Source organism: Ambystoma mexicanum, chromosome 13, assembly GCF_040938575.1.
Source record: "Ambystoma mexicanum isolate Mex_15411 chromosome 13, UKY_AmexF1_1, whole genome shotgun sequence".
NCBI classification, from domain to species: Eukaryota; Metazoa; Chordata; class Amphibia; order Caudata; family Ambystomatidae; genus Ambystoma; species Ambystoma mexicanum.
Window position 1 is genome coordinate 635,979,106 of NC_090938.1, and position 14,918 is coordinate 635,994,023.

At 50.1% G+C, this 14,918-nt stretch overlaps 1 protein-coding gene across 2 annotated transcripts in view; it reads right to left on the reverse strand.

Moving 5' to 3' along the window:
- Positions 1-14,918, reverse strand: part of WIPF2 (WAS/WASL interacting protein family member 2) — a 447,965-nt gene that overhangs the window by 11,981 nt on the left and 421,066 nt on the right. The window contains exon 8 of one of the 2 annotated variants that reach the window (XM_069634576.1): positions 383-515. The exons of the other annotated variant lie outside the window; for it this stretch is intronic. Within the exon in view, the coding sequence (XP_069490677.1) occupies positions 499-515 (17 nt within the window). The 3' untranslated portion in view covers positions 383-498. Of the gene's footprint in view, positions 1-382; positions 516-14,918 lie in introns of those variants that run through there. 2 annotated transcript variants of the gene reach the window in all.

The following is a 14,918-nucleotide window of genomic DNA, read 5'->3' on the forward strand; positions in this document are numbered from 1 at the left end:
TATAAAGTGCATTGTATTTCTGTTCTTCATAATTTATAAAGTGCCTACTGCATACTTCATACCATCAGAGACTAGAATATAACCTACATTTAATACTACCTTCTTGGGAAAATACTGACATGTTGTTTCACATCTGCTACACCGTGTAAAGAGATTTTACACAGCATAACCCACTCGCCTTGCAACCCTTAATATAGTGCATGCAATGCTGATATTATATAAAGCGCCCTAATCCTTCCGCCAGGCTCAAATCCAGATATGATAAAATCCATAGTCCTTATAGCATAACTGCCATGTAAAACCCCTCTAAATTATATTTTTCATTTCTTGTTAATTATATCAATAGCCAATATTCAATCTTACATACTCTTACCTATCGTTGGAGCACCTATTCAAATAGTAACATTTTTGAGCCACATCTTGATATCCCATCTTTGAAATGGTCCAATTCTAAGACTGAAGATCCTGCCACAGGGAACCACTCATGCTCAACATTAACTAAATATTAAAAACAGCTGTAAAGAAATATATGAAAGGTTGCAGAATCTTTGATCTGATTATGTTTCACAAGTTAGAAAACTAGAATGACCAATATGTTCATCATTATTCAAATGCAGTCCTCGTTTTCATAATTTTATGAATACATGTAACGCCTCATCAAGGTTATGTCCTCTCGGATGTTTCGTATCTATCTCTAAAATATATTTGGATTCTTTTTGTTGTAACATCTTTTCCTCGGTCAATCCCTAGTTAGTAAATATTTACAGAGGCAATGGCAAAATATCCAAAATGATAAGACATCCCCTTTGTGGGCTTCCTCAAAGTGTTTGGGTAACACATGAGAAATCTTTGTTATTAATCGCTTGCAAATGTTGACGAAGGTTTAGATTACTTACCTGTAAATATTCTCCAGCATGGGTCTGGCATGGATTCACATGCCCATGAATATTCCCAGTCGCCAGGCTGGGAATCCTCAGTAAAAGAAAAAACGACTCACTTTAAAATTATATGTAGTCTAAACTAATCACGATCCTCTGGGTCATACTGCCCCATCTAATGGCAGTCTTCTCCCTAAGCCCTGCCTCTTGCAGCAATCTTCAGATTTGGTAAGCACGTAAAGTGTCACTATGACCAAGAGCAGAGGGACCAGCGGGAGGGTTCACATGTGAATCCATGCCAATATCCATGCTGGAGAACAATAGTTACAGGTAAGTAACCTAAACCTTCTCCATCATGGAGTCAGGCATTCACATGCTCATGAATAACTAATACACAGCAATACAACATTACACAACCACGAGAGGTGACAAGGCTCAACAGAAGCAACACATACCCCTGGAACATACTCACTTCAAGCGAACAGGTTGCGTAGCACTGCCTGGCCGACTTTGGACTCCTCCCTGTCGACGCAGTAGAACTTTGTAAAGGTATGCATGGACCTCCACGTCGCAGCCATGCAAATGTCAAGTAGGGCACACCAGAAAGCAACACTGCTGTCACATCGATCGCTCTGGTGGAACGGGCTCTCGGACGGCCAGGCAGAGGCTGGTTCGCCAGCCGATGACAGTGCATGATGCACTGGAGTGCCACCTTGAAATGGAAGCCTCGGAGAAGGCCTTTGCATGGTTCACAGGACCAGTTCACAAACAATTGTGAAGTCTTCTGAAAATCTTGCTCGTTACGTAGAACTTCAAGGCATGAGCAACATCCAGCGAATGCAAGGCCTTCTCTGCCAGCAACAAAGGTTTTGGGAAGAAAACAGGCAACACCAAGGGCTCCTTGAGGTGGAATTCCGACTGAACCTTCGGCATTAAAGAGGGTTGAGTACGGCCACCCTCAATTCGTGCTAAGTCGGATACAGCCACTTGCAGGATAGGGCCGGGATCTCCCACACGTCTGGCAAAGGTGATGGCCACAAGGAACGCTGTTTTCCACGAGAGAACAGTACGTGGGGCTTGATGCATAGATTCGAAAGAACGAAAACACCCCTTAAAGAACTCCATCACCAGTCTGTGGGACCACAGCGAGGATATTCCTGGGGATCTGGTGTAGCGCGAGATGGCCGCCAGGTGTACCTTGATGGATGCGTGAGCCAGTCCAGCTTTTGCCAAGGACAGCAAGTATGGAAGAATCTGTGAAGCAGTAACCCTGAGAGGGGTAGTAATCTTTAGTGACCGGCACCATGTGGCAAAATGCTGCCACTTATGGCCGTCACACTTTTTTTTTTTTTTTTTTTTTTTTTTTTAAAAACTATTTTTGGTATTTAAATCTCGATACAACTTCACACCCACATTAGGGTGGACTTAAACTTTGCGCCTTGACCCGGAACCCTCCCACTGCCCCACTCCCTCACAACCCCGTCCCCCTGAATCAGCGTCCTCCTTAATTGAGATAGTGCCCCCTCCAGCAATCCCTTCGAGGATGTGGAAATAACCTGAACCAGACCTCACCGGGGGGGGGGTGTCCTCTGAGTCTGAAGATGCAGATGTGTGCTCAGCCACTTCGCCCATCAAGAACAGGGTCAATGGCCCCCAGATGTCTGGAGGACGGGCGTGCAGAGGGAGTAATTTAATGTAGTCCGTTTCCACATCTTGGTAGTATAGCAAGTCTTTGCGCCAGGCGAGGACCGACGGGGGGGGGCCTCTGCCCCATGCCATGGCAACCCTTCTACGGGCCAGAGTCAACATTACCCCCGCCAGTTTCCTTATTGGAGCGGAGAGTAGCCTGGTCATGCCCAACAGAGCCGCTGTATGGCTTGGTTGAATTGGTTCTCCCACAACAGCCGCTGTCGTCTGGATTCCAGAAAGGCGAGAGTTCGGGGCACTCCCAAGCTAGGTGCGTAAAGTTTGCAGAGATTAACCCGCATCTGATGCATTTCGCTTCTGTGTCCGGGTGATGCTTGTTTGTTTTCGCTGGTGTGTGATATGTTTGATGGAGAAAGTTGAAGTGGATAAGTTTAAGGCTTGAGTTTAGCACCACTTTTTGAGTTTGTTTCAGGCTATAGAACCAGTCTTCGTCCGAAATCTTAACCTGTAATGACTTCTCCCATCTAGCCTTTGCACCTGGGTTGGCAAGGGATGTGCAGGGAGTGAGGGCCTTGTAGATCTGTGACACCAGCCTGCCCTCGCCCTGCGCTTGGATGACGTTATGTAGTAGTTGCCACATTGGTGGCTGACAGGGGAAGTCTGGCAGTAGAGTCTGCATGGTGTAGCAAGTTCTGAAGTAGAGGAATATGTCCCGGGCTGTGTTTCCTCCTTTACTTTTTGCTTGCTTGCTTGCTTGCTGTGGTGTTAGAAAACCCTCCTCTGTGAAGAGATCCCCTAGTGTTTGTATGTTCAGCTTGTCGACCCACTTGTGAAACACCGTCTCTGAGGTCAGCGGGACTCCGGGGATAAACTTGATAGGTAGGAGTGGGGAGTACCGTGACTGCACCCCAAGCTTCTGGGCCAGCGTCCTCCAGACTTTGTACGTTATGAGCATCACATTCATCGTGGCGCTGGGAACTGGCAATTGACTAAGGACGATAGCATTTAGGAAGTTAGGTGTTGCAAGGGCTCGCTCAACTTGTACATGAGGTTGGATCGCCGGGGAGGCGTACCAATGGCTGAGGAACTGTGCTTGGGCCGCCCAATAGTATCTTTCCAGGTCCGGCAGAGCCAATCCCCCCCTTGTTGACTGGGAGTGTTAGCGTGGAGTATGCCACTCTCGCTGGCTTACCCGCCCAGAGTAATTCAAGGACCAAGCTTTTCAATTTTTTCCAGAAGGATTGTTGCAGCAACATTGGGATATTGTTGAAGAGATATAATAGTTTGGGTAAAATCACCATCTTCACTAGGGAGATCCTGCCCCAGAGGGTTAGTGGAAGAGACTTCCAACGAGAGATCTTGTCCTAAAGTGATTTGACCACCACTTCGTAGTTATCCCGGAACACCTCCTGACGTTTTAGAGACAGCTGTATCCCGAGGTACCTAACTCCGGAGCACTTCCATGTGAGGTTGAAGTCGTCTGGGAACTGTTTTGTGACTGGTGTTAGCGGGAATACGATGGATTTTGAGTGGTTGATTTTTAATCCTGACGCTGCTCCGAACTTGATGACTTCCCTCATGACTGGGTTGAGATTTTCTTCCGGGTTTCGGATGAATAGTGCTACATCATCGGCGTAGAGCGAGATGATGAGCTTGTGAGGGCCTATAATGAGTCCTCTCTGCTGTCTCTGTTCCCGCAGTTTGGAGGCTAGAGGTTCCATCACCAGTGCGAATATCAAGGCTGATAGTGGGCAGCCTTGTCTCGTGCCTCGTTGCAGAACTATTGGGGCCGACCTGGCTGTGCCAACAATAATGTTGGCACGAGGCTTGGTATACAGGAGAGAGACCAGGTTAATAAATCGGGCACCTAGGCCCATTCTAGTGAGCACCGTGAACAGAAACGGCCACTCGACCGAGTCAAATGCCTTTTCAGCGTCGAGAGGCACTGCCACAGCCTGCAATGAGGGGTCCAGTGCGGCCATGACACCGAACATTCTCCTAAGACCAAATGTCGTGTTACGGCCTGGAATGAAACCGGCTTGGTCCGCCAGAACAAGGGCAGGCATCAATGGCATCAACCTCCTGGCCAGCACCTTAGCAAGTATTTTATTGTCTAGATTGAGGAGAGATATTGGTCAGTATGATGAACAATCATCTGGAGGTTTGCCAGGTTTGTGTAGTAGAATAACATTTGCTTCACAGGTGGTAGGTGGCAGATGCCCTCTTTCTAGTGCTTCCGCATATACTGCCTCTAGGAGGGGGGCCAGGGTGACCGCGAAGGACTTGTAGAATTCTCCCGTCAGCCCGTCGGGGCCCGGCGCTTTAGAGCTGGGGAGGGACTTTATGGCTTCCAAAATTTCATCTTGCGCGACCATTTCGTTTAAGGGTTCTCAGAGAGACTGTTCGACCCAGTAGAGTTCCGTGTCCTCCAGGTACTCCAGTGGCACAGTCGACGACTTGTTGAGTTTAGCACTATATAGTCCTTGATAGAAGACCCTGAACTCCTCCGCTATCCTTTCATCGGTATAGACTGTCTCTCCCACAGCGGTCCGAATCGACTCAATATGTGTAAGTCTGTTGTCGGCTCCGATTAAGTTTGCCAGAAGGGCCCCGGGTTTTTGGCCTTCTCCGTACTGACGAGCTTGGCTGTTACGATTCAGGAATTTGACCTCACGGTCTGCTGCGAGATTGAAATTTGTCAATTCTTCCTTCAGGGCTGATATTTTGGGATCCGCCCCATTAATGACTTGACGCTCGAGGTTCTTTAGTTTCCCTTCGCTGTTTTTGAGCTCGCGCTTGATGAGCTTGTGGATGCCATTTTCCTTGGCGTGGCAGACTCCTCTAATAAAGCATTTTAGTGACTCCCAAATTGTGCTTGCGGATGGGACTGAACCAGCGTTGGCATCGAGAAACACCCTGATCTCGTCTCTTAGTTCGGAAGCGAACACTTCATCCCTTAACGAGCCGTTCTTGAAGCGCCATCGCTGTAGCGGTGGTGTCGGGGTGGCTGGCTTTAAGTTGAGGAAGATAGGGGAATGATCGGAGAGAGTTCTTGGGTGTATGCAGCATCGACCACCTGTCAGAGGACCGCTTGCAGAGACGAAGAGATAGTCGATACGTGAGCTCGAGTTGTGTACAGGTGAATGAAACGTGAATTCTCGTGAATCGCCATTGGAGACCCTCCAAATGTCTATCAGGCTGAAGGCGTTGCAGATTTCTTTTATTTGGAGGCCAGCTTTGGTGGGGGGCAGTGGAGAAGCTTTTGATCTGTCCTTTAGTGGATCAAGTATGGTGTTCATGTCTCCCCCCCAGATTATGGTCGCCGGATCCTGTTTGGAAAGCTGGGTGAGTACCCATCCAAAATTGTCAGGGCCGTCTGTTTTTCAGAGCGTAGGAGTTGACAAAGGTCACCTTCTGTCCGGTTACGATACCGCTCACTATGATGGCTCTCCCCTCCGCGTCTTTCGCCATGCGTATCAGGCGGAAGCTCACCCTTCTGTGTATGAGTATGGCGACTCCTCGAGAGTAGGTAGAGTAAGAGGAGTAGTATCTATGACAGCCCCAGCTCTTGGCCCACTGGCGCTCATTCCCTGGTACAAGGTGGGTCTCTTGAATCATAGCCACGTCAATTTCGTGCCGCCTGAGGTATTGGAGAATTTTCCTGGTTTTGGCTGGGATATTGCCGCCTCTAATGTTCCATGTTAATACGTTGAATGGTTTGGATAAGGCATTCTAATTGTCCGTTTTTCGATTATTGCAGCTGGCCGTGGAGAGGCACCAAGAAGAGACTTGTTGGCTTTGTTGCTGGTAGCTTGTAACTTGCTTGAATAGACGACATTGGAATCTGCCCAGGAGACGGAGAGCGGGGGGGGGGGGGGGGAACTGGTGGCGCTGAACTTTCCTGATGAACCTTGAAGGCACCATCCGAGGACAACCTCCACAAACTGGTGGTGTTTCCCTCTTTCCGGTGGGCAACCCCCAACTGGCCCACAGAGAGATCCCATCTAAACCCTTTAAAACAAACAGCGTAACAATTGGAAACCATGTTGCTGTGTAAACTGTACCCCCGAGGGACTCAGCTTAGAGACCTACTGGTAGCCGAGTGCACCCTGGGGAGTAAACTGGAGCTGTGCTAGGGGCGCCTGGGGCCCTCCAAGCTTCCCTGCCCCGCGTTGATATCGCTATGTATTGAGCCTGTTTCCGTCGTATCTTCTTGCAAGTTTTCACTTCGCCCCTGGTCACTTCGGATTATGGCGGATTCCTGTTGTTTCTGTCTCTTTGGGGCCTGGGACGTTTGGGATTCGGGTCTGGACAGCCCATCTGGTCCAGAAACATGCATGCATCCTCGGGTGATTGAAAAAAGTGGACCCTCTCCCCGTGTTGCACTCTGAGCCTTGCAGGGAAGAGCATCGAGTATGGTAATTGACTGGCACGGAGCCTTTGTTTGATGGCGGTGAAAGATTTCCTCTGGGTTTGTACCGTGGGAGAGAAGTCTGGATAGACATGAATTTTGTCCCCATCATGAAGTAACTCTCCTTTTTCTCTTGCCAGGCGAAGGATAGTGTCTCGGTCTTTGTAGTTGAGCAGCCTGGCGATAATTGGTCTAGGCGGTGCGCCGGGGGCCGGCCGGGTCGATGGAATCCTGTGGGCTCTCTCCACTATGAACATTGGAGACAATGCTTCTCTACTGAAGAGTGATGTGCACAGCGACTCCACAAACTCCTCCATTCTGCCTTGCGGTTGTTCCCTCACCCCGACGAGTCTTATGTTATTCCTTCTTGAACGACCTTCGAGGTCCTCGCATTTAGCTATTGTTGCCTTCATTTGGGCTTCGAGTTGCGAAACTTTGGTTGAGAGGGATGATGTGCCATCATCTAGATTTGACACTCTTTGCTCGACGTCGTTTAGACGTTCTGCGTGAGTGTCGATGCGGTGTTGAAGGAGGTCTACCTTGGAGGCGAGGCCGTCCATTTTGTTGTTCAGATTACCGATGCCTGCCTTCAGGTCTAAAAGGAGTTCTTTTATTTCAACTGTGTTACCCTCCGGCTCTGTCGGGGGCGAGCCATTGGGAGCGGGCGTTTGGTCTTCCCACTGGACGTGGGCTCTTGGAGTCGCACCGCCCTCAAAAGTTAATTTCCTCTGAGACTTGTCGTTTTTCCCCATTTCAGCTGTGGAGCCGGCGCACTTTGAGCGAGAGCCGCTGTATTTGTAATGCCTGGGGTGGGTAGGAGTTATCCGGCTGCTCGGTTCTGGGCGGATTACAGTTCAAAAATAAAATGGAGCTCCGCTTTTTGGGTTGCGTTCTGTGCGACCTAGGGGGCTGATATGGTTTGGTTTGGGTGAGGTGTTGGCGACTAGCTGTGGTGGCGAGGTGCTTTGTCAGGCTTGTTGCTGTAGCCTCAGTAGGTGAATGAAGTGAGATGTTGCCTTGTATTGGTGACTCTCCCAACTGGCAATCTGGTGGGTGCCAAGGTGCCGGGGGGATGCAGGGAAATACCGCCACCGGAGTGTTAGATAGTCTGTCAGAGCCGAAATCTCAGTCCAAAGCGGAGGGGAGCGAGGAGGGCCCCCCTGTTCCGGGTCATCCAGGGGTATTCACCCGTGACGCCCTCCTCCCCCGACCCGAACCGGGCCTCCGGCTCCTCTCGAGGCCCACGCTACAGCGCGCCGGCGGAGATCCTTCTCGCCTCACAGCCCCCGATCGTGGCCACCTGCGGCCGGAGCCAACTGGGCTGGGGGGGGGGGGGGGGGGGTGGGCGCGGGGTGGGTCGGGCCGGCTCGGGGCCAACTTCAGCGCGGCGCGCGATCCCCCCCCCCCGTACCTGGTGTCTCTGCTGGTCTTCCGGCCTCTCTCCTCCGAACTCCAGTGGGACGTTGGGGGGCCTCGCTGGGTGGCGGGCGGGTGCCGATGTAGGCCGCGCGCCTGGAAGGCGGATGTTGGACCCGCACCGCTGAGCCCCTGTCGCTCGCCCACGCCCGTGGGGCGCCGCACTCCGGATCCGGCCCTCCCGCAGGGCTCGGTCCGCGCTGAGTGGGGCAGGACCCTCGGCGGCGCGGCGCAGGCACCCGCGGTCCGCCGGCAGGATGTGGGCTGCAGCGTCCTTTGCTCCGGCGGGCAAGCAGTGTAGGGCTCAGACCCAAGGCCTCAGGGGTCCTGAGCAGGCATGGAGAGGCCGATTCTCGTCGGAAAAACACTGGCAGGCAGCTGGGCGGATCAGGGAGACAGGAGGCGATGGATTGGGGCTGTGCAGTGCGGAAAACAGCAGGATTATTAAGGATTGATGCGGGGCAATTGCGGGAGCTCAAGCCAAGGCGGCCATCTTGGATGGCCCTCTAGCACCCTCTCTGGCCGTCACACTTTTAAAGTCAACACCTTGGCTTTGATGAGAACCTCCCTGCAGTCCACTGGCAACTCAACCTCCAAACTTCAAGGCTGCAGGAGCCATGTTTTCAGGTTCAGCAATTCTAAGTTGTGATAAAGGATTGCAGCTCCCTCTCTGGTGAGCAGCTCTGGGAGCACTGGCAACTTGACTGAAGGCGACGCTAACAGTCTGAATAGGTCTGGAAACTAAATCTGCCTCGGCCACGCTGGGGCGATAGACACAGTGTGTTGATGACACGTAGCAGAAGAGGAAACTGGGGAAAGGTGTACACAAAGACCTTTCCACAGGAATAACAACACGTCCCCCAAGCTCCTCAGTTGGTGGAACCTGCTGGCAAACATCTGGCGTTTGGCTTTCTCAACCGTGGCAAAAAGATTGATCGGAGGTCTGCCCCATTTGTGGAAGATAGCGCAGTTCCCTATTGAGGGAGTCTGCAATGTTGTTCTTGATGCCTGCCAGGTGGAGAGGGACGAGGAACATCCCCTGTCCAATGGCCCAGTGCCACAAGTCCTGAGCTTCGATGGAGAGCGATGGGGATCAGGACCCCCCCCCCCTTGCTTCTTGATGTAGAACATGGTGGTGTTGTCCATGAGGATCCTAACCACCTTGCCCTTCAGAGACAGTAGGCAAGACTTGAGGGTCCAGAACAGTGACGTAGCTCCAGGACGTTGATGTGCAGATCCATCTTCTTTGAAAGACACAGACATCTGGCGTGTAGACGTCTGGTGTGTGCGCCCCAACCTTCCAGAGAGGCGTCAGTGATGACCGTCTCCGGGTATGGCAGGGTTTGAAATCCCATCCCTATGGGCGATGTGGGCGCACTCGCCCCCACCATTCGCTCTCCCGCCTGAACTCCTCGTTGAGGGATCTTGTCCGCAAAACTCCCGGACACTTGTATCCAATGTGCATTTAAGAATTCCTGTAGGGGGTCGCATCAAGACTGTCGAGGTAGATGCAGGACGAAATCATGCCCAGCAGCCACTTAATGGCCCACACTGTGGCCATCTTCACCAACTACCGTTGCTGCACCTTCCCTTGAATGGCTATTAGTCCCTCCTCGGAGGGCGACGCCAGGCAAGCCACTGTGTTGAGTCTGGCACCGAGCAACAGTGCGTGCGATGGCGTCAAGCAGGACTTAGGATAGTTTACAGAGAACCCCAGCTCCGTGAGTAGTCTGACAGTCTCATGTGCTCATCAGCCAGCTCTCGAGAGCGGGCGCTTATCAGTCAAGCCTCCAGGTATGGGTATATGTGTATGCCCTGCAGACGCAGATGGCCCTCCACCAGGGTCAGGCATTTTGAAAACACTCTTGGGGCTGATTTCAAGCTGAATGGTAGGGCCTTGAACTGGTAGTGCTGGCCTTGCACCACGAACCCTAGCAACGTTTGAGGTTTCCTGTGGATGGGGACATGGAAGTGTGAATCCTCTAGGTCACAAGACGTCAAGAAATCCCCTTCCTCCAGTTGGCCGAGCACGTGCTGCAATATGACCATACTGAATTTCTGTGACTGTAGGTACTTATTCAGAAGGTGCAGGTCCAGGATGGGTCTCCACCCCCTGTCTTCTTTCTTACCAGAAAGTAGCTGAAATAGACCTCAGAGCTCTGGAGTCGTTGGGAATGTGCTCTATCGCCCCTTTCCATAACATGGATCGCACTTCTTCCAGGAGCTGAGGGATGTGAAGCTCCTGACTGGGAACCGGTGGAATACGTGGGCTATCGGCTAATAATCCCACGGTTTGTTCATACTCCTACAAACAGTGGGGGAAAACATCCTGGACTGGATTATGTTGAAAAACCAGACCTTGCAGGTTACATTAGTGGAATACCTCTGGTCTGAACATTTCTTTCTTCATTTTGAAGTTCCTCTCCCATTGCTTCCTACTAAACCACCAAAAGTAGTTGGACCCTCCTTACTAAATCGTAACTGTCAAAAAGTCTCAATCAAGGCTTTTGCGCTTCAAGGGTTAACTCTTGCCACCAATGGATGAGAGTCTCCCCATTGATGTATTCACATTCACTTTCAGAGCAGCCACTAACGAAGTATTTGACTCTTTAGCTCCTTTAAGACTAGTGAAACAGAACGAAGTAGTTCGTTTTAATCAATGGTTTACCCCATAAGTTCTGCATGCTGGAGGGGTGAAACGCAAGGCGGAACCTAACTGGCGGAAGTATCCGTCAGATGATACTGCGTTAAAATACAAACTAGCAGCTAGGACCTTTAAGGAGGAAATGTTCAAAGCTAAACAGAACAATTTGAATGAAAGAATAGAAAAAGCTAAATCCAAACCAAAAGAACTGTTTATATTATTACAAGAACTTGAAGGGTCTGTGGTTGAATCATCCACGGTTGTAGACAATGACTGGTGCAAACGCATAAACGACAGTTTTACACAAAAAACGACAACACCAAAAATGTATACTGGATCAAGTCAAGCTGTTACAACAAGCCAAAGCCAATCCTGCATCGGCATGTAATGTTACACTCCAGACACTGTCTTGTTTTCTTTTAAAATAGTATCAGAAGACGAGTTGTTGGAGATTATACAAAAAATGAAGCCCACGCCTTGTAAGTGAGCTGTTTTCCTTGCATCGTTTTTCAAGGACTTGGCTAAAACCCTCACCCCATGGGTTTGTAAATCGCTCCTTTCAAGAGGCTTACATCACAGGAAATATTAAGGGGGTGTGGATAACCCCCTTAATAAAAAAGGAGAATCTTGTCCCTGGAAACTATAGACCAATAACAAATGTACCATTTCTACTGAAAATTGACAAAATAGCCGGTGTCCAATATCAGAATTTTGTGAAACAGAACAATGTCATAGCGAATGAACAATCTGGTTTCCGCATGAATCACGGGACAGAGACTGCTCTCCCAGATTTAAAATCAAATAGCACGGAAATTATCAAGGAAGGCAAAGCAGCACTACCTCTTTTGCTGGACCTCTCTTTGGCTTTCGACTTGGTCGACCATGCTCTCTTAGAGAAGAAACTGATCAAGGTAGGAAAATTAAACCACCCAGGCTGCAAGTTGGTTCAGATCTTTCCTTGGACCAAGGATGGCTAATGTGGTAAAGGGCAATGCCACTCACTAAGAACACTTAACATGTGGAGTTCCACAGGGTTCATGCCCGTCGCCATTATTGATTAACATTTATTCTAAACCTTTGTGTGATCTTCTTGTTTCCCTTGGGGTTTATATGACACATTATGCAAATGTAATTTAATAAATAAAACCTGATTCTTTAACCAATTCTAACTCACGCCCATTCCCGCTGACCCAAACATGCCACCTTCACCCCACCCTACCCTACTGTGTAGTCGTTCTTTACCTTGCACTATCGCCTCATGCTCCCCCTTAGCTGTAAGTCTGACTCCACTCCTCCTGTGGTCGCATATATGCATTCCTCTCTCTTTTCCATTAATCTCAAGATTGTAATAATCAAATTGTCTGCAACTACACTGATACCTCAGGGTCTGGGCGTATAACAAATGCAATAAATAAATATGCAGATGACACCCAGATAGTGTTTAAACTATCTATGGTCTATAGTGAAGATTTGGTCAGAGTGAATGAAGTATTTAAGGCAGGCCATACATATATGGATGGCCACAAACAATCTGGCCCTGAATGATTAAAAAACGGGGTTGCCCATTATCGGCACCCAACATAAACTAAAAAACCTTGACACTCAGTATAAATGTTTTGACGTTAATGGCATTGCCATTGTAGTGTCTGAAACAGTTAAAATCTAGCAAGTCCTATTTTGACTGTCACCTCACCTTAAAGAAGCAAGTCCCCTACCTTAAATCCTCCTGCGCTTTCCTTGTCAGCCGTCTGTGGCAGATTCACTTGTATCTACCTGAGGATAATCAGACAATGATTGCAGCAGACATTGTAAATTCAAAATTGGACTACTGTAATCCAATATAAGGAAGTTACAGGTGTCACAGAACGGAGTTGTTTGTGCTTTATGTGGGCTTAGCTGTTATTCCAAGATCTCAGCTTCTCATAGGAAGTTACATTGGCTTCCTGTTGCAGAGCAAATACAATTCAAGGGCTTGGTCTTGGTATTCAAAGGTCTTTTAGGTGAAGCACCTACTTACCTTTCTTCAAGAGTCTAAAGAACCCCTTTCAGATGAACTCTTCACTCAAATGTGACGGTACATCAACCTCGTGTCACCTTAAAAAAGAAAGGCGTTGCAGGTTTTAATGCCCGGGCACCCACCATTTGGAACTCCCTCCCCTTGGAGCCTAGAGCATGTGGTTTAATGATCCGGTTCAAGAAGCAATTGAAAAGGCTCCAGTTTGACAGGGGGATAGCTTAAACTAAGTACATAATCCATCTTGCAATTGTACGACATCCTTCCCTCTGCTCGTCCCCTCTTTTTCTGTTCTGTCATGTGAGCGTCCTGAGGCCTTTGGGTGTATGATGCGATATAAAGAAAACAGAGTGGGCACCTGCATTCGAAGTCCAAGGTATGCCTCTGGGTGAGAGCGTCCAGCACACATCCGTCATTGGTGATCTTTCGCCACTCGCTGACCAACCTTGTCAACCTCCCACTGGGGAGCACGAGTGGAGGCCCGACTTATCGGCCGGTTCAGGCTTGCTTGAGCGCCAGCGCCCTGCCGGCAACAAAGGTTTGTGGCCTTTAACCATCCCCGCCGATGAAGGCAGACTCAGTTTCCCATCTGCAGGAAACCTGTGTTGGCGATGTTCACTGCCACCGTAATGGCGTGGTCCGACACCCCTACCCCTTCCTGAAAGAGGGTGACAGCTTCCAATTTCCTGTCGTCGGGGAGGAATTCTAGGATCAAGCCCAGCTTGTACCAAAGCTCCCGGTCGTATAAGGCCAAGATAGCCAGATCATTATCGGCCTTGATCATGGAAGCCGCTGTGTAAATCACTCTTCCCCATGGCGTCCATTTTGTTCCCCTCGCAGTCCGGGGCGACCGATGACCAAGCCGTGTTAGCCAAGCGTTTCCTTGTGGCAGCCGACACTAGAGAGTCCGGCGACGGTTGCAACATCAAGCACTTGCGTGCAGAGTCCGGCACCCTATATTTCTTCTCCAACCTGTCTCGCTTTGGTGGCGAAGTGCATGGGTTCTTCTTGAGGGCTTGGCCTGCCTCCCAAATGTAGTCCCTAAATGGCATTGCCATGACAGTATTCCTCTTGGACTCTCGTCGCTAAAACAAGAAACATTCTTCCCTGGGTTCCTCCTGCACCAGTGGAATAAACCCACCTCGTCTGGTGGAGAGACTATGATGGGCATCCAGGTACAGTGATTCATCGCCTGTCGGGACAAAGTCCTCCTCTTCATCGGTTCACGTGGCCGTCATGGCCGTGTCCGTACCGGTGTCCGCTGGTGAAGTCTGGGTCGGTTGTGCTGGAGGAGGCTGATGTGGAGGCATCAGATGAGTTTCTCTTCTTACACCTCGGCTGGATCTCTGTCACCAACGTGTGGAGAGTCGACAGGATGTCCTTGGATATATCCCTTGGCTGAGAAGGGAACAAGGGAGCGCTAGGTCCTGCGCCGTCGTCTTCTTGGACAGTATGGACAGACTCAGTCGTCCATGGATGAGATGTCCATCGGTTAAACGCCAACCTTAGAGGGCCGTTTTGGGGCCTCCAGCCCTGCCGCCGCCCCCCTCCCACCTCCGCTCCCTCCTTTTGCCTCGGAGGGTTTTCACCTGGGATCTGGATCGGTGCCTTCCCGCTTCACCTCCCCATCCCAGGGGTGCTTGCAGGCATCACTGCCACTTCGGCAGCCATGTCACGCATTAGAGGCAGTGACACCCTTTGGGTCGTAGGAACCACCCTCGTTGAATCAGTACCTACCTCCACCTGTGATGTGGTCGTCACAACAGGTGACAACAAAGTTGTCGAGGGCTTTGGCTGCGCCAGTTGAGCCTACTTAGGATGCGCTGTCTTTTCTTCCTCTGTCCTTGGCTTATCTGATTTATCCCGTAACTTGGCCAGGGTGGACGACTTCCTCTTTGAAGAGTTACA